The sequence below is a fragment of the Cavia porcellus genome, unplaced genomic scaffold, assembly GCF_034190915.1.
Source record: "Cavia porcellus strain 051 isolate PalLab524CR breed Dunkin Hartley unplaced genomic scaffold, mCavPor4.1 scaffold_6, whole genome shotgun sequence".
In the NCBI taxonomy this organism is placed as follows: Eukaryota; Metazoa; Chordata; class Mammalia; order Rodentia; family Caviidae; genus Cavia; species Cavia porcellus.
In genome coordinates, this window is record NW_026947489.1 from 27,920,958 (window position 1) to 27,948,455 (window position 27,498).

A 27,498-nucleotide genomic window follows, 5' to 3' on the forward strand; every position below is an offset into this window, starting at 1 on the left:
CAAGATTTGTGAAAGGAGAAAAAAAATCAAATAAAAATTATGGTAAAATTTAACCTTTTCCTTTAGGTTAATTTTAACATTGCTATTTTATACTATTTGATAAGCAAGAATGAGGAAATGGCTAAATTCAGATAATAACTCAACAAATAAAAAAAAAATCAACAAATGATTACTGGAAACCTACTGTTAGGTGCTATGACAAGCTCCAGGAATACAGGTTTCTGCCCTAACAAAGGTTGTGTCCTGGAATTTGTGCTAACAATTGCTTATAATTTTGCTATATAGGTCATAAGAAATATTTTCAGACAATACCTCATTTGACCCTCACAAAAGTCCTGAGATGATAGGCAGGTGCTATTTTGCCTACAAAGTGGCAGACTCAGTTTGATACACAAAGTATACAGTACCCATATGTCTATCTTCACAGTTCACAATCCTGCTAAGTTACACTATCTATACAAGACAGCATGACCAAGTGCTACAGAAGTAGCAGATAAAATAAGGACAGCTGAGCAGCCCTACGGTCTGCCATGGCAGACGGGAGATTTGAGTCAGCCACTACAGAAAAGGTAAACTTTACACAGTTGAAGAGGCACCTAGGAGGATGTATGACGTCTTTATGGCTGACACTGACCAAACCACGAAAGGCCTCTGAAGGCCGGGAGTGGTGATAAATGCCTGGAACCCCAGCACTCAAAAGGCTGAGGTGGGAAGATCGCTACAAGGCCAGCCTGGGCTACATACGGATTTGAACATCAGCCTGAACTATATAGCAAGATCCTGTCTCAAATTTATTCAAAAAGGCTTCTGCAAGAAGCCATACTAGGGAATCTGTACGGTGTTAGAGATTCAGAACAAAGTAACTTCACAGGCCTATTGCTAAATCCAACTACATCAAAAATGAACCAAGAGGGGCTGAGGATTTAGCTCAGTGGCATAAGCGCCTTCCTTGCAAGTGTGTGGTCCTGAGTTCGATCCCTGGTACCGTAAAAACGAAAAAGACAAAAAAAAAAAAAAAAAAAAAACCAAGAAATCTGAACCCTAGTTGAACTTTCTTTTTTTTTTTTGGGGGGGGGGAGGAGAACAATTAAAGAACTTGATATAATTATGGAATTACTGGCATTAATTAGATGTGATAATAATTTTGTGGTTATATTTTAAAATTACGTTTTAGGGCCACATATTAAAATATTTATAGATAAATTCATGTGACATCTGGAATTAGCTTCAAAATATAGAATGAGGGAGAGTGAATAAGAATATAGATCAAGCAAGATTAACAAAGACCTAGTGGTTACTGTAATAGGATGTGAGGGTCACTTTACTAGTATGTCTAATTTTGCATATGTTTGAAAGTGTCCGTAATAAAACCATTTTAGAATTCAAGTATGGAATTTTTGGTAATAGCAAATTACACATATACACTACTGAAAACAACTAGAGAAAGCTGTACAAAACATAAAAGACATCTGCTTGAAGGCAAAGGATACCTAGAAAGTCAAATATTCCCATTCCATACACTAGGGGAGAATGGAAACCCAGAGATGAAGGGAGCAACTTTGGATGCTTTGGCCCTGAGGACAGATCCTGGGGCAAAATGGTGGAATGTTTTCGTGGAGCCACTCAGGAATGGAGATGATGCTACATTCTAAAGGCCAGCAAGAAAACTTCTACTTCTTTGATTTTTTTATTTTTTGAGACAAGGTCTTACTCTGCAGTTCAGGCTGGTCTTGAACTCACTATGTAGTGAAGGCTGGCCTTGATCTCCCAGTGATCCTTTTGCCTCAGCCTACCAAATTCTGGGATTATAGGTGTGCACCACCACACTCAGCCCCTGCTTTTCTTTGAGGAAAATTAAGAGCAATATACCTAAGCAAGACACAAATACTGTGGTTACCAGACAGAACTTGAAGTAACTGCTTACTATCTTCAAGGACTTAAATGACAAGATGACAAAATTTCAGAGAAAATTAGAAACTACAGTAAAAATTGTATTGTCATGCCTACTTGTGTACTTGGTTATAATTTCTGTACCAGAAAGTATTTACAGAAGTATAGAGATAATTTAGAGCCCTTCCTCTACAGAACACTTCATTCAGACTAGATCTTATGCATGCTACCTTAGGACTGAGAATGTTCACAACTTAGCTGCAGTCCTTTCAAAGACTTATTTATAGTACTTCTAGTTAATGCTGTTTCTGTGGAGTCCTTTGAGTTTCTATCTCAAAGAAGTAGGGGCTAGAGCTGGGCATGGTGGTGCATTACTATAATCCCAGGATGCATTTGAGAGACTGAGGAAGGAGGATGACTATGAGTTCAAGACCAGCCTAGACAACACAGCAAAACCCTGTTAAAGGGAAAAAAAAATGAGACAGAGTATCATTAAGTTGCTAAATTTCGCAAGCTAGGCTGAAACTTGCAATCATCCCACCTATACCTCCAGAATGCTGGAATTATAGGCATGTACAGTTACATGCTGCAAAACTGATTATAAAAATTCCTGCTACTTGAGAGTCACAGCTTCTTGAGAGACTAAGATAGGAGGATCATTTAAACTCACAGATTAGAGACAAGTCTAGGCAACAAAGTGAGACTCTCATCTCAAAAAAAAAATTATACACTATATTCATCAATTAGAAACCAAGGAAATATGTCAACAGCCTACCCACAACAGGAAATACAATCAGCTTTCCCTGTGCTGAGTTCTACAACCATGGATTCAACCAATGATGCATTGAAAATATTTTTTAAAAATTTAAATAACAGGGGCTGGGGATTTAGCTCAGCGCCATAAGCGCCTGCCTTGCAAGCAGGCAGCCGTGAGTTCGATCACCGGTACCGATAAAAAGGAAAAAAAGACCAAAAAAAAATTTTTTTTAAATAACAATGTAACATTAAAAAAAATTTAAAACACAGAATAGCAACTATTTACACTGAGTTAGGTATTACAAGTAATCTAGAGATGATACAGAGTTTATAGGAGCATGTGCATAGGTATACACATACATACTACAGAATTTTATATTAAGAACTGAGGATCTGAGAACTTTGGTATACACAGAGAGTACTGGAAATGCCCCACCAGAGATATCAAGAGACAACTGTATTGAAGTTGGAGTTGTTTTTAATTTTTGTGGTACTGGAAACTGAACTCAAGCAGCACTGAGCTACACCCCCCAGGCCCTTTTAATTTTGAGATAAAATCTCACTAAATTGCACAGGCAGCCCTCAAATTGGAGACTATCATGCCTCAGGGGTTTTTTTTTGTTTGTTTGTTTTTTGTCTTTTTGAGACAGGGTCTTGCTATGCAGTTCACTTTAAGCTTAATTTGTAGCCTAGGCTGATCTTGAACTCACAATGCTTCTTTTGCCTCAGTCTCCTGAGTGCTGGGATTACAGGAGTGCGACACCACCTGCAGGTATGCCTCACTCTTTTGAGTAGATGGGATCATAGGCATGTACTTAAAGGTTATTTCTGAGGCTGAAGAAATTTCCATACAGGAGATAAGAAATTTTTTAAAAAGTAAAAGTAATAAAAATGGCACATAAGAAGAAATAAATGAAATTCAAATCCTCTAAGGTTTTTTTCACTGTGTGGGACGAGTACCAATTAAACTGGGTGTGGTGGCACAGGTTTGTAATCCCAACATTTGGGAGGCTGAGGCAGGAGAATTGTCACGCAGGAGAATTGTCACACATTCAAGGGCAGCTTAGGCTCTATAGTAACTTCAAGCCAGCTTGAACTACACAGCAAGACCCTGTCTCAAAAAAATTAATAAATAAAAATAAAAAGAAGTACCACTTAATATTATGTTGATACTCAATGGCCCATGTTATAATCTCTAGTGTGCCACCAAAATAATGAGATAATATACAAACAATAAGGTAACAGAGTAGAAACACAGGATAATTTTAAAAATAAACCTCAAAGAGTTTAAAAAAATTTTAATGCAGCAAGATAAAGCGAAAACACAGTTATAGATATAAACCCAAACAAAACTAATAATTACATTAAACATATACAGACCACGGTCTCTAACTCAAAGACCAAAACTGTGACACTTAGCTAAAGCAAAGGGCAAACAAACTTTTTTTTTGGTACCAGGGATTGAACTCATGACCTTGCACTTGCCAGACAGTCGCTGATAGTGCTGAGCTAAGTCCCCAGCCCCAAAGAAACATTTTTATAAGATATAAATCTGAAATATAGATACGCAAAGATTGAAAGGTTTGTTTAGATTTTGTATGGGGTTTTTTTGGTACCAGGGATTAAACTCACAACCACATGCTTGCAGAGTAGACGCTTATGCTGCTGAGCTAAATCCCCAGCTCTGAAAATTTTTTATTTTTTAAAATTTTTTTTAAAAAGGGTAAAAATAGTGCCAGGCATCGTGTCACACACCTGCAATCTCAGCACTCAGGAGGCTGAGGTATGAGGATCATTGAGAGTTCAAGGACAGTTTGTCTATGCCTGAGGTTTCTTACGGGTTACACATATATGCACAGAGGTCATTCTAAAATGAGAAGTTGAGCCAGGTATGGTAGCGTGTACCTATAATCCCAGAATTCTGTGAAGCTGAAGGGAGAGGATTATAAATATGAGCCCAGTTTAGGAGATTTAGGAACTTAGTGAGGTCATCTTGAAATTTAATAAAAAGGGGTTAAGAGCTGGGTGTGTGATCCCAGCATTCAGGAGGCTGAGGCAGAAGGATTGCCATGAGTTTGAGGTCAGCTTGGGCTGCACAGTGAGTTCAATACCAGTTTAAACTACATGGCAAGACCTTATCAGGAAAGGGAAAGGGAGAAAAAAGGAAAGAAAAGGGGAAAGGAAAAGGAAAGAGAAGAACAGTAGTGGTGGCTGGGAATGAAGTTCAGTGCAAAGCTCCTGTGTTCAATCCTCAATAATAAAACAAAAATATAAAAAGTTGTAGCTGGGCACTGCAGCACAAACCTGTAATGCTAGCTATTCAGAGGCTGAGGCAGGAGGATTACAAGTTCAATGCCAGCCTGGGCAACCTAGTGAGATCCTATCTCAAAATAAAAAAGAACTAGGGTTAGTCAGTGGTACATTTGCTTAGCATGCATTGAGGCTCTGGGTTCCATCCTCAGCACCACCACTACCCCCTCCCCACAAAAAAGAATAAGTTGTAGCATTATAGCATTAATTCATGGTCTGCCTTGAAAGCACTCCTTTGGGCTGGGGATATGACCCTTGCTTTGTATACACAAGGTCTTGGTTCAATCCCCAGCACTACAGGAGAGAGGAGGAGGAGGGGGAGGGGAGGAGAGGAGAAGGGAAGGGGAAGAAAAAAAGAAAAAGAACTGCTTTAAACAAAAATGTACATCTACAGAGCTTCCCAAAGGAAATTCACACTAGTCCCTAGCAAAGAAAACTACGGTTTTGATGTTTCCAGCTACTATTTATGACAGAACACTTGGGAAAACAGAGAATCAGAGACTGACACTCCACTGGGTCATCTATTAGCTGTGCCTGACCAGAAGAGACCAGCTCAAGATCTGTCAGAGTACAGACACAATGCAAGAAAAACATGCACACTTGATATGAAGGAATGTAGCTGTGTCTAATATGAATGTTCATAATTCAATACATCATGTGCTATAATAGATGTACTTAATGCACTCATGTAAAATAAAAAATGTTTTCATAGTTTTGGTCCCTGTAATTTTTCATCATTTTTGTGTGGACCATCATCCTTAAATGTCATCATTTTTGTTGCCATTCCTATCTCGTAAGTCTTCATTCAATTAACAACTGATTTAATGGAAACTCTGTGAAGCCCATCATGCAAGAGGTCACGACTTGGGTGCAGAATGCATAGGATAAAACCACTGACAGCTATGTTGCCAATGCACTAGAAGCAGGCAACACAGCAAGAATCTCTCATTTAAGGAGAGCTCTGCTGCTAAACTCAAATTGAGAGACTCAGGTCAATGGTTCTACAGGAAATAGAGAGGCACGGAATTCAGGCCAGAACTCAGGGTTTGGGTAGTTATGATGATGTTCCAGAAGATGATGACATGCCTATATTTGAATAAAAATAGATTTCTGTACATGAATAAATGTAAAAATGTAGTTTGTTACACATGAAAAGTAAGACATCCCTTGAAAATAAGCTCCACTGGGGCTGGGGATTTAGCTCAGAGGCATAAGTACCTGCCTTGCAAGCAGGCAGTCGTGAGTTCGATCCCTAGTACCGATAAAAATGAAAAAGACAAAAAAAATAAAAAATAAAAAATAAAAAAATAAAGAAAATAAGCTCCATTGTGTCTTTTAGAGCAAAAACTAATGTAAGAGGCAGTTTTATTTTCAGGGAAATCAGGTAATAGCAGGACCCAACTTAATGAAATAAGACAGATGATGAAGCACACCAGGGCCTGCCCCAGACCCCTCATCTCAGAGTCTCTTCACTCCTGATGATGGCCACGTGTGGAAGACATAGTAGCCACCCCCTCCCCACCAAAAGGAGACTGACTGACCTAACAACCAGTCAGCCAGCTGTTGTACCTGCAGATCCAGCCTGTTCTAGGTCTCCTTTTTGGCCACACTCATCTCTCTGCTCCCCTCACTGTGCCACTTCCCACGGGACTGTCTCCTTCATGGCATTTAGCTTTCAGAACTGCCTCTCAGAAAAGCTTCCCTTAACACCAAGCAGGTGGGTTGCCTACACTTTCCAAAGTTCTTTCTATCACTCTGTCCACTTATTTTTTTATTAAGTTTTATCACAATTTCCAAATAAGTATCTGTTTCTGGGTATAAGCTTGCCCACCCAGATAAAGGCAGGATCTTATCTTTTCATCCAATGTTCTGTACGTGGCTGGCATATAGCTGAGTATTCACTACACACCTGTAAAGTGCATTAGGGAATGTTAGGAAAACTTCCCAGACCCCAGCTTGGTCTCAGACTCAGCACACAGTAGCTCACCTTGTACATAGGGCCCCATCTCTGGATGCTCCCTGACCCGAAGGGTATAGGACTTTTTTTGGTCAGACTGCTTCAATAGATCACGTACTCGTTCATTATAGATTTCCAGAAAACTAGAGAAAGAGACAAAGACAAATTAAATGTTTTTTAAAAGAAAGAAAATTACTAAATTAATAATTGGAAGATTTTTAAATTCTTTTTTAAAAATTTTGAAGTTCTAGGTTCTTGTTCTAGATCTACCTCTGCCACATTCTAAGATCTTAAGCCATGGTTTTCCCTTGCATATTCTCCATGGGTTTGAGCACTGATGGTCACCATAAAAGTGTTGGCTTTGATGTCCATGCCAAACTAACATTAGCCCTCCCAGGCTATTTCAGAATGATTTTTAGGGTATTCTGTCACCAGACACTGGCCTGATCAGACTTTTACATGTGATCCTTCTAAATGTGATTGTTCTGAAAAAGTAGCTCAAGGGCCACTACTAAGCTATGAGGGAAGCTAAATTAGAAACATCTAGTCCCAGGAGGGCATGTTGGCACATGCCTATAATCTAAGGTCTCCAGGAGGCTGAGGCAGAAAGACTGTAAACTAAAGCTCAGCCTGGGCAACTAAGTGATTTAACAAGACTCTACCTCAAAATTTAAAAAAAGGAGGGTCTTAGAGATAGGAGTGTAGTTCAATGTAAAAGTCATGTCTCAGTACCAGAAAAAGTCAAACCTATAGTCAGGCATGGCAGCACAGTCCTCTTCAGGAGGCTGAGGAAAGAGGATCATAAGTTCAAGGCTAGCCTGAGCTAGGAACATAGTAGGACATTGTCTCAAAAAAAAACAAAAACTCCAGCACTTGACCCTACTGTAAGCAGTACAGTTCTCATTTTTTTTTTCTTTTTCTTTTTTGAGACAGGGTCTCACCGTGTAGCCCAGATTAGCCTTGAACTTGTGGTGATTCTCCTGCCTCAGCCTCCAAAGTGTTGGGATTACAGACATGTACCACCATGCCCTGCAGCTTTATGGATTCTGAAACAGATCCTGCTCAATTGCTGTAGTTCATCTCAAATTTGGGAATCTCCTACATCTATCTTCTGAGTAGCTGGGATTACACAGTATGCACCACTACACCTTGCTGGTAAATACATTTTATGGGAGGTGAAATACATCTTGATTTCTTTCTCTTTTTTTGTACTGGGAATCAAACTTGAGACTTTGCCCTTGCCAGGCAGGTGCTGTGTCACTAAGTTATATCCTCGGCTCCTATATCTTGATTTTTTAAAGGACACTGAACACTTAAACAAACGAATAGCAAACAGCGTTTATCTTGGAAAAGCCAGCTCTAGTGTGGGAATTACAGTGTGAGAACTACTTCCCTACAGAACAACCCAGTAGAAGCTTGGGAAGAAAAGTCTGTAAAGCTGATATAAAACTATACAGTAACTGTTTTGGTCTGGATCTAAAATGTTCCCCCAAAGCCTCATGTGTTCAGCAGTTTGGCATCTGGAATTAATTAAATCATAAAGGTGTGGGGTTGGGGATTTAGCTCAGCGGCATAAGCACCTGCCTTGCAAGCAAGCAGTCGTGAGTTTGATCCCCAGTACCGATAAAAAAAAAAAATCATAAAGGTGTTAACCTCCTCAATGGATTAGTGTACTGATAAGAGTCACAGCTGAATGCACTATCAGTGGGTCTCTGGAGTGTGTCCTTGGGCACCACATCCTATCCTGGCCTCTTTGCAATCTGGTGCCTCCCCCTCTATTCCTGACTTTCATGAAGAAACAGCTTTATTCTGCCATGTACTTCTGTCATGATGCCTCTGTCTTGCCACAGACCTAAAAGGAACAGAGCCAGCAGACCATGGATTGAAACCTCTGAAATCAGGCACTACAATAAATCTTTCCTCCTCTAAATTGATTTTCTCAGGTATTTGGTCACAGTAACAAAAAACTAACTAACATAAAAAATGGAGGAAAGGGAAATGCGATAGTCAAGGTAAGTGGGGCCACAGAAAGAACTACCTGTTCAGTCCACAGGTAGGGAATTAAATTTTCTATAACCCAAGAACCTAAAATGTTCCCCAACTTCCTGGTAATGAAAGAGTTTTCTGCTATGGCTTTCCTCTATCCTTTTGTTGACTCTGGAAGAAGAAAGAACAGCTAAACAAGCTCAGATTGGGACTAGAAATAGGGGAACATTTCAGATCCTGGAGCTTGATGGGCTCTTACCTCACTTTTATCCTACAGGAGGAACACAGTGAGGCACAGTCTTCCTTTCTGAAGAGACCCTGCACAGACCAAAGGAGAGCAATCTCACCGAAAGGAGTGGAGAAAGGAGACCTACTTTAGAGAATCCAGTCAAGAGTCTATACCTCACATATCCGAGGTGTCAGCCCAACAGAGGCCTGGAGAACAGAAGAAAGAAAGTATTATTGTTTACTCCGAGCAGTGGTCCCTCACCACCAACATCCTGGAAACCCCCTCAGGATGAAGGATGGGCCTGTGGTTCTTTACCACTAGCCTTTCTACATCAGGCTGTTTGACTAAAGTATATGAAGGTTTGGGTGGCCACATTATTAGGAGACACTTGTGAAACCAGGTGTGATGGCACACCCCAATAATCCCAACACTGGGGAGGCTAAAGCAGGAGGATCACTGAGAGTTCAAGGTAAGCCTGAGCTAAATAGTGAGCTCAAGGCCAGTCTGTACTACATAGCAACAACCTGTCTCAAATAGGAAAAAAAACAGCAACCAAACACACAAACAAAAAAACCCAAACCAGTTAAGAGTCACTTGCAAGAGCAAAGCACTGATGAGAAGAAAACTATCGCCCAAGCGCAGAGGGTGGAAAAGCTAGCCAACCCAGACATGTGTCCTTATGCAATAAAGGTGACATCCTTCTTAAATAAACCCATTTTACTACTGTGTTCTCAAGATACCTACTTCTTATCCCTAAACACTACAGGATTAGAGGACATAGGAGCTATAAAATATATAGCTAGAGAGAAGTGGCTTCTTTCTCCATCTTAGATCCAGTTTAAGTGCTTTATGCTCCTTGGCTTAAGAAACAATTTATTATTTGAATTTCAAGTATACAAAACCACACTAAACAGGCACAAAGCAAGCAACGAATGGGGGTCCCAGACAGTGGAATAATCTTTCAGGATGAACAGTGTCCTAGAGAACATCACTGGATAGTATCATTTGCTACCCATTATACAAGTTCACCTCTCTAGGATATTTCTGAAGCTAAAACAAGAAGTTGGGGAGTTTTGTTTGTTTTTGGTGTTTTTCATTTGTTTGCCTGTTTTTTGCTATGTGGTACAGGCTAGCCTTGAACTCGCCTACGTACTTGAGCTGGTCTCCAACTACGCCTCCCAAGTGCTGAGATTACAGGCAGGGGCCAGATAACCCAGTTCAACAAGAAGTATTCTTACAGAATGCTTCCCTCCTAATTTTCAGTGATAAAGAAGGCTTTCACCAAATCCTGCTTACTTTTGACAGTTCCAGCCCTGTTTCCTTTTTTTTTTTTTTTTGTCTTTTTCGTTTTTATCGGTACCAGGGATCAAACTCACGACTGCCTGCTTTCAAAGCAGGCCCTGTTTCCTTCTTACATACAGATCTCACACATGTAGCCTTTGCACTGGGCTAAATAATTTCCTCTATGTCCAGACCCAGTCAGCACTAAGGATTCAGTTCAGGTCTACCCAGAACAAAGATGTTAAGAAACTTCAAGTGATCAGCTAGGAAATAATATAACAAACTCAGTCAGCTGGACAAGGACTCCTTTGTCAAAAAGATCTATGAAATTCTAAGGTTCTTTGTAGTCTAAGAAAGAGGAATTATTCAAAGTTTACCTTGCAATTACAGAAGTGAAAAGCTCATTTTAAGTACAGAAGAGGGCTCGAGTAAATCTTGTTAAAGTTTGACTATGGAAATCATGTTGTCACACTGGCAAGGACATACAAGATGCAGTTTTGCTGTGATATTCGGAGGTAGCTCATGACAGTACAAAGACTCACTGGAGTCCCCAACATTGTATACGTCTTCCCAGAGCCTGTCTGTCCATAGGCAAAAAGGCAGATGTTATAGCCCTCAGCAGCACCAGATAATACTTCAGTCCCCAAATCCTGGAACACCTGTGACAACAAAAGCAGAGAGAATGTCAATGGTTCCTCCCACGAAAATTTAGAATTTTTTTTGAATTTTTTAAATATAAAAACTATAAAATATTTCAAACATACATACTATAAATTCCCATTATTTCATAAGAACAAATTCAATTTTAGACAAAGATGACTGGGGCTGGGGATTTAGCTCAGCAGCATAAGCGCCAGCCTTGCAAACGCATGCGTGGTTATGAGTTCGATCCCCAGTACCAATTTAAAAAAAAAACAAAGAAAAAGATGACTGAGGAAAGTTTAGTCAATCATTCAAGTATTTTTTTTAAAGAGCCCATTCTATGCCATGCATGATACTAGGTATTAAAGATATAAAAACTATACGATCTCTAGTCTTAAGGCAGAGTCTGGGAAAAGGACAAAGACATGAAGAAAATATTTTTTCTCTCTCACACGAGAAGAAAATGTTTTAATATGGTTAACTGGATAAAGCTGCCATAAAATACTGCTTGGTAACATGCAAATTCAAGGTCTAAAAATATCACACTGAGGATCAATTAACCAAGAATTGGAAAGGGCTTTCACCGCAGGCCATTGTCTGTATGTTCTCTCTTCAGATTCTGCCTAACATCTGGTTGGTTCTGCTGATCACTTACCTCTGTGGTAGTCAGTTTTTGTCGGGGGGGGGGGGGGGAGTCCTTGCGTGAAAACTCCTGTATTTTGAGTATGGCCTAAAAGTCCTGTTTAACTCTGATAAGCAGATCTTGATTTCAGGAAAAACCAGACAGCTTCTAAGGAAAGCACAGCTCCCCAGCTTAACCAGTCTGCAGCAAAATGCACATCAACATCTATACATGTGCATGGCTGGAGCCGTAGACAGTTGCCCTTTGTATCAGTGTTGTCCAGCACCTGAATACTCTTCCCACATAGGAGGAATCTGTATCAGTCTCAGTGGCAAAATATAGAAACCATGCAGGCCATATTCTCCTCTTCACTTAGCAGCTAGAACCCTGACACACAAAATAAGGCCCATTGAATACACAAATGCTCCCACTTGATTTTTATTTTTCTTTTTCCTGTAGTACTAGGGATTGAACTCAGGGCCTTGTGCATGCTAGGCAAGCACACTACCACTGAGCTACACCCCTAATCAACTGAACTTTGTGGTTTTTATTTTTTATCAGTTAAAACTGAATTCATTTATTTTTTCAAACCCATCTGATTTTAAAGAGAAAAAATTTCAAAACACTTTGGAGGCAACAATGGTACATACATTGCCCACTATCATTCCCAAATCATTCACCCACAGCACATCTGCATTCAGTTATCTAAACAATACCAGCACAAATCTTTCTCTTCAAAGAACTCAAGAGAAATCAAAAGTATAACTAGTTCTTTCAGCCTTTCACACTAGCAAGACAATAAAATGTTTACAAGTGTGATTTATCTCTTATGAGTATGCTCTCAAGTTATATTCATTGACCTATAAAAGTCAACAGTTTATCCTTCCTTATGGCTGAGTAGTACTCCATTATATAAAAGTACCACATCTTTTTAATTCATTTCTCAGTTTATGGGCATTTAGGTTGCTTCCAAGACCTAGCAATTACAAATTGTGCTGCTATGAATATGGGGCACATATATCGCTGTGGTGTGAGGTTTTTAATTCTTTTTGGAAGATATCTAGAAGGGAAATAGCTAGGATGAATGGTACTCTAGTCCTAGGTTTTTGGGGAATCTCCACACTGATTTCTACAGTGGTTGCACCAGTCTACACTCCCACTAACAGTGGAGAGGGGTTTCTTTTTCCTCACAGCCCCTCTAGCATTTATTGATTTCTTGATAATGGTCACTCTTTCTAGGGTGAGGCAGAGTCTCATTGTTGTTTGATTTTTTAAAATTTTTATTTAAAGAAAGACTAAACAAAACAGAAAATAGGAATAATACATATGTTCAGAGAAAAAAATAAACAGAAATCACTAGTTGATGTTCACATAATGTCGTTTTACAAACAGCGGTTCAAGGTACAAAAATGGAACATGTAAAGTGGGAATTCAAACAGTGAGACTGCAAACAGTTCTGTTTAACTGTCCAACAAAAACTTAGTAACATGGTTGTCAATCCTATACAATTAAACATACATGCAGTTATCCATATCTTCATTTATGTTGAGATTAAACAAATTAAAGCAGGTTAAACATTCTGAACAAAGAATAATAGTATTGCTGGATTTCACATCATGACACTCTGTGATCAGCACTGGGTACTTTAGTGTCTTTTTTTTTATTTAATTTAAAGAAAGACTAAACAAAACACAAAATGGGTAGAAATAATACATACTTTCAAACAAAAAATAAACAGTAAGAAATCACTAGTTGATGATTATAGATTGTCTTCTTACAAATAGTTATTCAAGATATTAACATGGAGCATATAAAGTGGGGATTCAAACAGTAAGACTGCAACCAGTTCTGTTCAATTATCCAACAAAAACTGAGAAATATGGTTATCAATCCTATACACTTAAACATACATGCAGTTATCCATATCTTCAATTATGTTGAGATTGAATAAACCCAAGCAGGCTAATATCAATCTGAACAAAGAATAATACTATTGCTGGGTTTCACATTATGACACTCCAGGATCAGCACTGGATATTTTAGTGTCTCTTTTTCTCCAAAGTATCTCCTCATTTCATCATGTGTCATAAGATCAGTTCTCATAAACTGTTTATAGGTTCTACACATGCATGAGTCTTAACATGTATTTCTATCTTTTCTATATTAGAGGGAGAAACAAAACAAAGCAAGGCAAAACAAAACATATTCCTATAAACACATGAAACAAAATAAACATATAAGACCGTTGTACAAAGAGTTCTACCATGGTTCCTGTCTTGTCTCTTATTATCTCCAACAGAATTGGCTATATCATCAGACATAGTATAACTGAATATATCAGTGCATAACAGTATTAATAAAAACACAACTTTGTATATAGTATAGAACTTCAAAAACCAGCAGTTATCAAACCAGAATGTGTATCAAAGAGTCTTGTCATCTTCAATGTAGTTACCCACTCTCAAACTTGATACTATCAATCATATCAGTTTTGAATAAAATCTTCTCTGCCTCATTTCTGTTATGCTCTTTTTTTGCCATCAGTTGTCTGCTTATCTTTTTCATTCTGTTTTCTGCTCCATGCATTGAGGCCTCTCTACCACTGTTCCTGGAATCCTAGTACTTATCTCTCTCTCTAGAACGTGCTGCAGTATTCTCTGTAGAGTTGGATTGGTAGCTGCGAATTTCCCAAGTTCCTCTTTGTCTTGGAAGCATCTTGTTTCTCCATTAATTTCTAGAGATAGTTTAGTAGGGTATATCAATCTGGGATGGAGGTTATTTTTTTTTCAGGGCTTGGAATATTTCGCTACAGGCTCTTCTTGACTTGAGGGTTTGTGTCAAGAAGTCTGCTGTTATTCTGATGGGCCTTCCTCTATAGGTTATCTGTTTCTTGTCTCTCTCTCTTTTTTTTTTTTTTATCAGTACCAGGGATGGAACTCATGACCGCCTCCTTGCAAGGCAGGTGCTTATGCCGCTGAGCTAAATCCCCAGCTCCTGTTTCTTGTCTCTAACAGCTTTTAATATTCTGTTTTTATATTAAATTTCTGGAATCTTGATTATTATATGCCTGGGTGTAGCTCTGTTTTGGTTGTAAGTGGCTGGAGTTCTGTATGACTCATACATCAGAATATCATTTCCTTTTCCTATGTTTGGGAAGTTTTCCTTAATTATTTCTGTGAAAAACCTTTGTAGTTCCTTTGTTTGTACCCCAGCTTCTTCATTCACATTCTTTTTTTTTTTTTTTTTTTTTTTTTTTTATCTTTTTCCTTTTTATCAGTACCAGGGATCGAACTCACAACTGCCTGCTTCAAGGCAGGCGCTTATGCCACTGAGCTAAATCCCCAGCCCCCTTCGTTCACATTCTTTATTCTGAGGTTATAGATCCTTTTGTCATCTTCTAGCCTTTGTATTGTTACTGCTTGTTTCCTTGTTATTTTAAAAAGTTTTCCCTTTCATACTCCCACATTACAAAATTGCCCTCCAGTTTAGATAATCTATCGTTAGTTTCTTTCAAGCTAATGTGCCATCTTTCCATAAAGTTTTTAATTTCCTGGTGATCTCTTTGAATCTGCTTCATGTATTCTATTTTTTTTATAGTCTTCATCAAATGGTTCTCTTCTTTGAGTTCCTCCCTTCTTCCATCTGCATCTGCTTGAGGGGTGCGCTTAGTATCTCTTTTATTAATCTTCTTGTATCTTGCTTTACTTGGCTAAATATTGCACTTTTGAACTCAACTATGAGGTCCCAAATATATCTCTTTATGTCCACTGGCACTGTGTCTGGTATTGCATGTTTGCTGTTCTCATTCTTCTTTGTATTTACCTGTCCTGGGTCCATGTTCTCAGGGCTGGGACCTGGGAACTTTTTGTTGTTGCTTCCTCTGCCCATCGTTTTTGCTTCTTCCAGGAGGCCCCAGTTTCTTTCTTTGTTGGTTGCAGTTCTTCTGAAGTGCACTGGCTAGATGACCCTTCACACTGCCGTGTGCTAGTGAGTTGCAGACAGGGACAGCATATGCTGGCCCCTCTCCTCCGGATCAGTCAAGCTGCTGTGGCCTGCACTGTATTACTTTGCGCTGCCTCCCCTCTGGGCGGCAGCGGTGGTGGCAGCAGCAATGGCAGCGGCTGCAGCAGACTTTGCGCTGCCTCCCTTCCTGATCGGTGGTGGCTGCAGTGGCGGGGACAGGGGCAGGGGCAGCGGGTGGGTGGTGAGACGCTCCGCTCCTCCAGCCTCTGGCACAGCGGCACGGGGATCAGTCAAGCTGCTCTCATTGTTGTTTTAATTTGCATCTCTCGAATGACCAATGATGTTGAACACTTTTCCACATAGTTATTTGCTGTTTATATTTCTTCATCTTAGAAGTGTATATTCATCTCAGATGCCCATTTTTGGACTGGGTCTTTAAATCTAAGAGGACTGAGTTTTTTGAGTTCTTTATGTCCTCATTAGTAATCCTTTGTCTGAGCTACAAAATTCTCCAGCATTGTGGGTTATCCCTTCACTCTGTTGGTGGTTTCTCTTGCTGTGCAAAAGCTTTTCAATAGGATGGGATCCTAGTTGTTGATTATTTGTGATAGTTCCTGTGCAGTTAGAGTTTTGCTCACAGTCTCTTCTTAGAGTGTGTGTGTGTGTGTGTGTGTGTGTGTGTGTGTGTGTTTTCAAGAGTTTTACCTAACTCTATCTTGTATCAGATTTAATGTTTCTGTTTTAACATTAAGATCTTTGATCCATCCCAATTTTAGCATAGTGCATGGTGAAAAATATGGGTCCCACTTTAATTTTTGGCATGTGTAGAGCCAGTTTTTCCAAGAACATTTATTAAAGAGGTTATCTTTCTTTCAGTGAATGTGTCTGGCACCTTTGTCAAAGATAATGTGGCTTAGTGTGTCTGGAGTTGTTTCTGCATCTTCTGATCTATTCTACTGAGTTTCAAGTATGTTTTTTGCCAGTACCATGCTGTTTTATCACAGTAACTTTATGGTATAATTTCAAGTCAGGGATTACCTGCTTTGCTTTTACTATTCTAGGTCTCTTCTGATTCCAGATGAATTTTATGACTGTCTTCTCTAATTCTGTGAGATATGGTACCAGAATTTTGATTGTGATTGCACTGAATCTATATAACATCAACTGAACTTTGAAAGACACAAAAATAAAGCAACAGTTGATAGATTCTCTAAGAATCCAAAAGTGGTAGTAGCATCAAGTCTGGTTCTCAAGTCAAACCATCTGTGCTATGGTTCTGCTGGGCTCCCTGCTGCCTGGATTCTCATGCTTTACTGCTCATTTCTCAACTTTCCTTTCAATTCTGTAAATTACCTGTTGTGGATACAAATTGTAGTCTGGTTCTAAGACTGTGTGATCTAGGCTCTGTGATCTTGGGCAATGTTATGGCTTACATCTAGATGTTCCCCCCATAGCCTCATGTGCCCATATATAGAGCTTTTGATAGTGACTGAATCATGGGTGTGTGATACCAGATTAGCCTACTGATGGTTTCCCATAGTTCTGGGTATGGCAGGGACCAATCAGTAGGCTTGCAGCCTAGATGGGAACAAAAAAGGGAAGGAAGGCCCTGCTTCCTGCCTGCCAGACCATTAATGATTTCTCCTCTGCCTTTTCTCCTTTATCTTGTGGTATCAGGTATTTTATCCCAGCAACAAAAAAGTAACTAAGATAGATTTTGCTAACTGTGGAGATGCTAATTTAAGAAACAGACCCTAGAATACTGTGAGCCAATCTTTTTTTTTTTTTTTTTTTTTTGTCAGCCAATCTTGATGCAAGATTCTGATCAGAGCTCAGAACACCAGAATGCTGACAGAAATGCATGAGGTAAAGTCAGTCTCAGGAGGTTTCAGTTGGGAACAAGGACTGCACTGGCAGATAGACTCTAGGCTATGTGTGTCATGCTTTAGCAGAAAATTTGTCTGCATTCTGTTTACGCCCTGAGACTTTTGGGGAGACTGCTATTAAAAGCAGTGGACTAATTAAGCTGGTAGAAGAAATTTCAAGCCAGTCTAATTTGGAGGCAGGGGCATGGCCACTGTTGGGGGCTTTTACAAAGATCTGTGTTGGGAATCACAAGCAAACAATCCAGCAGAATGATTTTAAAAGTTTTGAGTTTGGTTAGAAAGGAAGCTATGAGAAAGTTGGGGCCTGCAAAGAACAGATGCAACCTAAGAGACAAGCCATGAAATTTGGTTGCTACAGAGATTAGAAAAGATATCCTGGAGGTACCGTAAGAACCAGCTGGACTCCACTATCTGCAGCCTCAAAATTGCAAAGGTGGAAGACTTTGCTTTGAGGAAAGAGCCCCAAAGCACTATGTTCCAGAATGGTAATAGCCTAGGAAATTTGTTGCTCGGACTTATGTCCACAGCACTCTGCAATCCACTACCTACAACCAAAAAAGAAGAAAGCTTCACTACTGCTTGTGATGGCAGACCTTGACATCATCCACATGGTGCTCCTTTTAGGGACATGCAGAATACAGAAATTGTGGGGTCAGAAAAGCTTCCCCTCAGACTTCAGAAGAAAGCTTGGGAGGCCTCACAGTGTGCCTGAAAGGACAGTGTGTAAAGCTGTGAGTGTGAAGCTTTAGTTTCATGGGAGGTCCCAAAGGTTGGAGAAGCCAGAAACATGGATCATCTGAGGAAAAGATGCAAAGAATAAGCAAAGCCAACCCAAGAGACAAGCCATGAAAGATAAAACCATTGGCAGTGGTTTTAGGGGCAGGGCTATCCAAAACCTTTGGGATTCACAGCTCACCAGAGGTTGCCCCAAATACTGGACACAGAACCACATGGTTTAACATTTGCCCCACGGAGCCAGGCATACCAGGCACATACCTGTAACCCCAGTACTCGAGGCGTTGAGGTAGAAGGATCACCACAAGTTTGAGGTCAGCCTGGACTATGTAGCAAATTCAAGACCAGCCTGAGCTACATGGCAAGACACTGGTTCAAAAAACAAACGATGACCACAAAATCTTGCCCCACTGGATTTTGCTCTTTCTTTGGTCCTATTCCTTTCTCTACCCCTATTAGTACTTTTCGGAATGGGAATGTTTACCTTGTGCCACTGTGTGTTGGAAATGTTTAACCTTTCAATTTGTACAGGGGCTCACCTGTAAGAGGTTACCTTAAATCTCAGAGGAAATTTGGATGTGAACTTTTTCAGCATTGCTGAAATGGGTAGGACTTTAACAACTCTCAGTCCATCTGGACTAAACGCCTAATGCATAGAGGGATACATGAAAACTACTAGAGGACAAAAGAAATGCTGTAATCTAGACATCTTCCGAAAGTCTCATGCATTCATAAGTGGAGCTTTTGGGAGTAAGTGGATCATGGATGTGATAGTAGATTAGGCCACTAGTTGGTGATGGACTTAAGAGGAATGACCCAGCCTGAGTATGGGTGGCACCAACCAATAGGCTTGCACTTACAGATGGAATACAAAAGGAAAGAAGGAAGTCTCCCCAATTACTGTCTGCCATACCATGAACTGATTCCCCTCTGTTATGCCCCTCTGCCATGCTGCCCTGCCTTGAAGCCAGTCAACTATATACTGAAACCTCTTCAAATTGTGAGCTAAAATAAACCATCTTGTAGGTGTTGGGATTTTGTCCCAGCAATGAGAAAATATCTAAGATTGGCAAGTTATCTAAGTTTTGTAAGTCTTGGTTTCTCTAGCTGTAAAATGATTATTTTGTGCCAATATTACAAATTATGAATTTAAGTGAGGGCATATACAAAACCAGGGACAACAAGGACAGAAGAATAGCATACAAAGTCAAGATTATATCACGTGTTCTGTGTTTTAGCAGCTTTATCTCTGCTTCTTGGCCAGTGAGTTGTTTGCTTGTTTATTAATGCTTCCAATACTTAAGCACAGGGCCAAGAAAACTCAGGTGCAGCATATGACTTGGGCCTTGAACATTTCCCACTTCCTTTTCCAATGGCTGTTGCAACTCTCTTTGATCACTAACTATACATTAGCAAAGCTAAAATTTGGGCAAGGTTATTTGCCTCCTGACATCTGGCTGGGGAAAATTTCCTGAGTTTGCAGGAGGGTACATTTCTCCACATCAGACCGCTTGCTTGGCTGCCATCCACTTTCCAGTTGAAAAAGTCTTACACAGAATTCCACTTTTCTAATGCCCCAGCAGGAGGTAGGAACAGAGGTGAAAATAAGGCAAGGCCACACCTAAATATAAATGTTATTTCTTTCCACAACTGATGCTATGCATAGCTGAGCAGCCAAAAACTTGTGAGAACAATGTTACTAGTCTATGTTTTTTAAAAGTATCTTTGAAGGTAACATTTTCTCTCAAAAGTAAAAGATACCAAAGGGCAAAGCAAACTTGGGATTGGTGGAAACTGGAGATATATTCTCAAAGAACTATGGGCCTTAGCTCATCATAAATTCCTGAAAAACCTGCTGTTATAGTTGATATATTGTGTCAACTTGAGAAGTTTAGAAGTTTAACAAAGAGACCAGCAGGGAACAATGATCCTTACTGTGTAAACATCCTCATCCTGCATAAGAGGAGGGCATAGAGATTTTGTAAGTGCTGTAGCTGTCCCTCCCCACCCACTTTTGCTCTGGCTGCGGCCTGGGAAGTGTTGCCTTGGTGCTATGCCACACTGCCTTGGAGCAGCTGATAATGGACTAACACCTCCACAAAGAGTAAGCTAAATAAACTTTTCCTTCCTTCCTTTTAGGTGCTTGGTATTTTGTCTCAGCAACAGAGAAAAGTTATCAAGACAGTTGACACAATGTATCAACCTTAACAGTGCTTTAGATATGAAGGCCATGGGGCCAAATAAAACCAAGTTCCACTCCCATCAGCAAAGTAATATAGCAGATGAAAACCAAATTGTGAGCACCAAATATAACCCAAAGCCTAAAATAAATCACTCAATGGCAATCTGAAGCTACAGGATCAAATTCTAGAGTACATGTAGGAGCAAGTATTAGATTATATATAATAGAGCACTTCTCATATGATTCCTGTAACTCTACTCCTTGGTATCTACCCAAGGCATTAAACGTGTGTGTAAACAAAAACCTGCACATAGATGTTTATAGCAGATTTATTCTGCTATCATCAGTTACTTACTGAAGGACATGTTGGGTGTTTGCAAGTATTGGAAATTATGAGTTCAACACCAGCCTGGGATACATAGTAAGTTCCAGGTTAGTGTGAGCTATATAGCAAGACCTTGTCTCAAAACAAAACAAAACAACAAAAAGTGTGTGTTATTCTTGAATCTGTTAAGTTAGATTCACCCAAACTGCATCTCTATATGAACTACTCTTGCCTTTTCTGAGACCAATGAAATGCAGTAAATTTTTTACATGTTTGTAATTCTTCCTTTCTTTTTTGTCTTTTTGAGATAGGGTTTCACTATGCAGTTCAGGTTGGTCTTGAACTCCTAGTGATTCTCCTGCCTCAGCCTCCCAAATGCTGGGATTATGGGCATGTGCCACCACACCTAGCCTGCAGTAAGTACATAATGATTACATTCACTTCCCCTTCTCCTCTTTCTCCTCTGGGAAACAGCATAGGCTACCATAGAAAGCTATGATAGCTCAAAATAAAGTATTAGTTATTTACTGCCACAGACTCTAAGTCAATGGGATACATTATTTTGAATAAAAAATTCAAAAGAAGAAAATCTTCATAGTTGCTATATTGCATATATTTCTTTCCTTTTTTAAAGAGAATAAAACCAAATAAAATAAAATAAAGACAATCAAAACAAAATAGTGAAAATGATACAGCATTTCAAAACAGGATAATAGGAAATCAACCATTGCCACCACAATGCCTCTTGTTATCTTCAAAATTGCTGCCCATATCATCAAATATAATCCAACAAAAACAATAAAACCAATCAAAGAAAAACATTAAATAATGCAAAACAAAACAGTGAGGACAATATTGAATTTCAAAAACAAAACAGAAGAAAATCCCCCATAGTTGTTATATTGCATATTGGTACCCTCTAAATGAGATGTTCAGATCATCAGCTTTGGACCTGCAAAATCAGTCAAACAATATAAGCATTCAGTGGTTTTTGTGCCTCAGTTGCTATCAACTCTGAATCAGCTGGTTGCTTAACGGGTATAGCTGGGGGTGGGACTGGATCTTCTTCCACACACACTGCCTCATGGGAAGGGCACTGCAGAATTGGCTATTTCTAAAAGTGGATTTTTGGTTGTTGTTGTTGTTCCCCTGAAAAATATTCTCATGGAAAACTGCCCAAGCAGCATGTGTGACCTGGTAGGTCCCATATGTGTCTGTTCTATTCTTGGAACATTGCAACAATCCAAAGAAAACAGATGTCTAGCTTTAATGCCACCCTCCTTCCTAAAGAAAGACATTTCTTAGGAAGAATTCTCTAGGACATGAAAGAATAGAGTGCAGAAGACACCAAGCCCTTGCCATCCCCACAGTCCTATCTATCTATCTATCTATCAGACAGTGGAAAATTAAACCCAGCTCCTTCACACTACAACATCAGTGCTATTTTTTTCTTATTTTCTTTCCTTTTTTTTTTTTTTTTTTTTGGTACCAGAAATTGCACTCAAGACCTTGCATTTACCAGTCAGGCACTTGTGCTGCTGAGGCAAACCACCAGGCTCAGCACTATTTTTTTTTTTTTACTATTATTTAATTTAGACAGGTTGTCACTAAGTTGCCAAAGCTAGGTTCAAACTTGTAATCATCTAGCCTCAGCCTCTCAGAATACTGAGGTAACAGGCATGCACCACCAATGCCCCACTCCCACAGCCCATTTTGGAAAAACAAACAAATGATTCCATGATCAAAATGGACCAATTTTTTTTTGTCATGTGATCTGGCTTTCTAGGCCTTCACTCTATGGACCCCACAAAGAGGAAAGCATATTTCATATGGCATATGAAAGATTACTGTATCTGGGCATGGTGGCACACACTTGTAATCCCAGCATTCAGAAGGCTGAGGCAGGAGGATCACCATGAGTTCAAGGCCAGCCTAGGCTACAAAATGAGTTCAAGGCCAGCCTAAACCATACAATGAAACCCTGCCTCAAAACAGACCAAAAAGAAAAGAAAGAATTATGGCTTGTATCTGGATGTCCCCCTAAAGCCTCATCTGATCACAGGTGGGGCTTTTGGAGCTGGTTGGATGCAGGGTATGCAATGCTAGGATTAAGGGTACTTCACCCTCGTGAGTGCTACACACCCTATGAGAAAATAGCCTGGATGGAATATAAGTGACAGAAAAAGGGCTCCTGCTGTCACTTGCTACTGTTGCTGTCTCCTGCCTGCTTTGTGATCCCTCTCTACCGTGTCATTCTGCCTTGGAACCAGCCAAGGAGGTACTGAAACCTCTACAAACTGAGACAAAATAAACATTTCCTCCTTCAACTTAAGGTGTTGCATAAAGATAGTCCTGCACAAATGAACAATCTTTTAATCTTTACAATAAAATAATTTATAAGTGCCATTACTGGCTGGGCATAATGGCATCTGCCTGTAATCCCAGCACTCTGGGTGGCTGAGACAAGAGGATTGCAAGTTTGAGCCCATCTGAGCAACTCAGTGAGAGCCCTGCCTCAAAATAAAAAAATTTTTAAAGGGCAAGCACGAAGTCCTGAGTTTGATTCCCAGTAGCAAAAAAAAAAAAAAAAAGGTGTAATTCATACCTAGCTTCCCCCAAAGTCCTGGGTTCAATATTCAGTATTGCCGCCCCCCCGCCACAAAGAAAGAAGCGACAGTGTTATGACAGGTGTTAAAGTATCAAAGAGAACATCTGCTCAGAATTTACAATGTACCAGGTAACATTCAAAGCAACTTACACATTAAGCCATGTGCTTCTCACAGTAACGCATGAAGCAAACACTTACTAATTATCATCTTCATTTTGAAGACTAGGCACCTGAATCACAGGAAGGTCAAGAAAGTGCCCAGTCACACAGCTAGTAAATGTCAGAGATAGGACTCAAATCCAGGCAGTTTGGTTCTACAGTGCAGTCTTAACCAAAAACTATACTTCATGATGAGTGATTGTTTAAAACCCTGCTCAGTTTACAAGATTCATTAAAAAAAAAAAAAAAAGCTGTATTGAGATTTAACACACATACTATATTCACTCTTTTAATATGCACATTCTGAGTTGGGCAGTGATCCACACCTGAAATTTCAGCTGCTCTAAAAGCTGAGGCAAGAGGATCAAAAATTCAGGGCCAACCAGAGCAATTTAGTGAGACCTGTCTCAAAATTTTAAAAGGACAAAGATGCTGCTCAGTGACAGAGCACATACCTACAATGCATGAAGCACCGAGTTCAATTCCCAATACCACAAACAATAAAAATAAAATGTATATTCCAATAGTTACAAATGTGTTTCAATTTGGACTCCAAAGTGTTCTTCTTGGACCTCATCACAGTCTAGGAAGTTTATATTTGTAATCTCATGGAAAAGTTATTGGAATACAGAGAGTTAATTCCAATCTACCACTTTGCATGCAACTCACCACATGAGAATAAAGACACCAAGGCATGTTTTTATAGTTGTGGGAAGCCAAAGGGGGTTTCTAAGTCCAGTTAGGGTGATGATTAACTGGAGCAAAGGCCTCAAGCCAGGGTCAAACCCAGTTTTTATTAATACTCCACGAAAGTGGCAGCTCAGGAATGAGTGACTGAGAGAGTGGTGGGAAGTACATGAGTGCCATGAGCTGAGCTAGCGGTGGCCTAAAATCACCTCTGCAATATGCAGACAGAAGTATATGCAGGAGTAATCTGATGTGCAATCTTTTATGCCCTGGGAAGTCACAGCCTTTTATCTCAAGGGTGGTTCTCCCTCCCCAGCTCACACATATATTTTGGGAGCTATGGGGGCAGGGTAACCCTGATCTGTCATCTTGTTTCAAACACTACACATCAGCACCTTAGCTAGACAGAACTGCATTGCTTAAATTCAATTGAGGGGATAAGGCAAAGTCCTAGCCAACTTTGTATATATCAATGCATGGAAATAGGACCAGGTTCAGCCAAAATGCAGATAAATGGTCTTCTTTCAAGAAGAGTCATCCAGTTGGTCCTTCACATTGAGCAACTTTCATCACCCCTCAAAAATCTCCATAACCAGGCCAGGAATGCACTTCAGTGGCATAAACAACTGCCTGGCAAGTGCAAGGGTGTCAGTTTGATGCCCAATACCCCCCCCAGAAAAAAATCTTCATAACCATTAGTAGTCATCCTTCGTTTCTCTCACCTACCTCTCCTTTCTCCACCACTACACCTTTAGTTTACAAAATTCTAACTCTATATTCCTTCTTTTCGTGTGTGTGTGTGTGTGTGTGTGTGTGTGTGTGTATTTTAAGATAGGATCTTGCTATGTAATTCAAGTCAGCCTTCAACTTGCTATGTAGTTGAGGATGTCCTTGAACTCTATAATCCTCCTGCCTCGATTCCTAAATTCTGAGATTATAGCCATGCACCACCATGCCCAGCCTCCTTTTCCCCCATGAGTCTGATTCTTACTATGTAGCCCTGGCTGATCTTGAATTTGTGATTCTCTTGCCTCAGCCTATCAAATGCTGTGGTTATATCAAGTACTTGAGATTATACCAAGTGTGCCTCCATGCCTGCCCAATTTTTCTTATTGGTTCCCCTTTATACACTACCTTCCATTCCTGGGAGAGGCATACAATCAAACTTGGATCTATTCCAAAATATATTCAAGGCTCCCCAGAAAGCTTGATTGTTGGCTTTCTAGATGTGGATAATAGCTAATAATGCATGACAATAATACAATCCTATATGCAACTATTAAATACAGTATTTATTCAATATAATCAGTACAAAAACTGAAAAGAGACAATAAATAGTAAACATACTAAAACCTCACTATCTTCATCTTGAAGATTTCTTTTTTTTTTTTTTTTTTTTTGTCTTTTTCCTTTTTATCGATACCAGGGATCGAACTCACGACTGCCTGCTTGCAAGGCAGGCGCTTATGCCGCTGAGCTAAATCCCCCCCCCCATCTTGAAGATTTCTGTATGACTTATATATTTATTAAAGAAATGCACTCTCATTATATTTTATAAATGTAACACTTATTAAAGGACAAACTAAAATGTATCTGCAGCCAGGGGAGGTTGCACATGCTTCTAATTCCAGCAGTTGGAAGGTGAGACGGGACAATCATCACAAGTTCAAGGTGAGTTTGAACTACACTGTAAGTCCCTATCCCAACAAAAACAAACCAAAACAAGTAAAATGCATCTCCATAGTGGGAAACTTGCCTAGTGCTGGATGGACAGTGAAAACTTCCAATCTAATCCCATTAAGATCCTAGTAAGCACCACAAACCAACAACCTATATCATCCTAAATGGAGAAAAGTTCAAAGAAATCAGGAACAAGACAAGTGTGTCTGTTATTACCACTCCTACTCAATACAGTTCTCAAACATTAACCAGGCCAATTAGGCAAGACAGGAAAGAAATGTTAAATTAATATTAACAGATGTCATGATCCTCTACATAAGAGGACTGTTGGGGACCACTAATTCACAATGGCTAATTTTGCATACTTCCCTAAGAGATGATAAAATGGAGGCTTGGGATTATCAATACCTCCTATTTGAGATTTCTCATTGACTCTTCTTACCATATGATCATCTACAGCCTCTTGATCATCTATACCCACAAACAGGATTATACTCCAGGAAAAACTCTTTCTTAGTGTATGATCATCTATGCCCTCTTGAGTTTGAGTCTTCTGTCAAACTGTAATCTTTGCTAGCTCTGCCTATCACTGAATAAACCTAATAGATAGTGGCTACTTTGGGAGTGGTAGAAGACCAATCCAGAGACACTGACTTTCCAGCCATTGATGTTTTACGATACTTTGTCTCTGTTTTTTATTTTTCTCATTGTTCTCTTACCAGGACTCGTGGCCAGGCTCCTGAAAGAAGATGCCAAAAATTCCACCAACACACTTTCAAAATTAATAACCAAATTCAGTAGCACAGCAGATATAAAGCCAAAAACCAAAACTATTCCTATATACCAATAATATACTGAAAGAGAAATTAGGGAAACAATGCCTTTCACAATAGCATAAAGTAAATTGAAATATTTAGGAATTAACTTAACCATGGAAATGAAAAAATCTGTACAATGAAAACTACAGTACTCTGAAAAGGAGATCAAAAAAAGACACCAGAAAATGGAAAGATACTCCGTTTTTAGATAGGCAGAAAAATACAGTTAAAATGGCCATACTTCCAAAACTGTTATACAAATTTAATGCAATCCCAAATAAAATGCCAGTAGCATTTCTCACAAAAGAATCCCTAATATTCATACAGAGCCAGAAGGGACCTAGAAAAGCAAAAACGACTCTGGACAACAAGGGGAAGGCAGAGGGTATCCCAATCCCAGACTTCAAGTAATACTATGAAGCTATAGTGACTTAAAAAGAGAGGGGAAGCTGGGAATTTAGCTCAGGGGTATAAGTGCTTGCCTGGCAAGAACGAGGTCATGAGTTTGATCCCCAGTACCAAAAAAAAAAGGCAGCATGGTACTGGATCAATGGACTACAATACAGAAACAAATCCAGGAATACTCAGCTACCTTATCTATGACAAAGGGGCACAATACTTTCACTGGAGGAAAGATAGTGGTCCTAGGAAGACTGTTTATCCATGTGGCAAAGATGGCACCTAGATCCATCTCTCTAACCATGCACCAAGTTAAAATCAAAACAGATCAAAGATTGAAATATCAAAATAGAATATCAGTAGGGCATGGTGGCATGCATCTA

General features: G+C 39.6%; 1 protein-coding gene across 9 annotated transcripts in view; it reads right to left on the reverse strand.

Moving 5' to 3' along the window:
* Stard9 (StAR related lipid transfer domain containing 9) overlaps positions 1 to 27,498 on the reverse strand; it is a 113,699-nt gene that overhangs the window by 57,981 nt on the left and 28,220 nt on the right. For 8 of the 9 annotated variants that reach the window (XR_010047771.1, XM_063249550.1, XM_063249549.1 and 5 more), the window contains 4 exons: positions 10,952 to 11,068; positions 9,302 to 9,334; positions 9,159 to 9,217; positions 6,944 to 7,056 (listed from right to left, as the gene is read on the reverse strand). Coding sequence is in view for 8 of the 9 variants with exons in the window: in XM_063249547.1 (XP_063105617.1) it covers positions 6,944 to 7,056; positions 9,159 to 9,217; positions 9,302 to 9,334; positions 10,952 to 11,068 (322 nt within the window). In the remaining variant the exon portion in view is untranslated. The remainder of the gene's footprint in view (positions 1 to 6,943; positions 7,057 to 9,158; positions 9,218 to 9,301; positions 9,335 to 10,951; positions 11,069 to 27,498) is intronic. The other variant, XM_023567531.2, reaches the window with a different exon arrangement.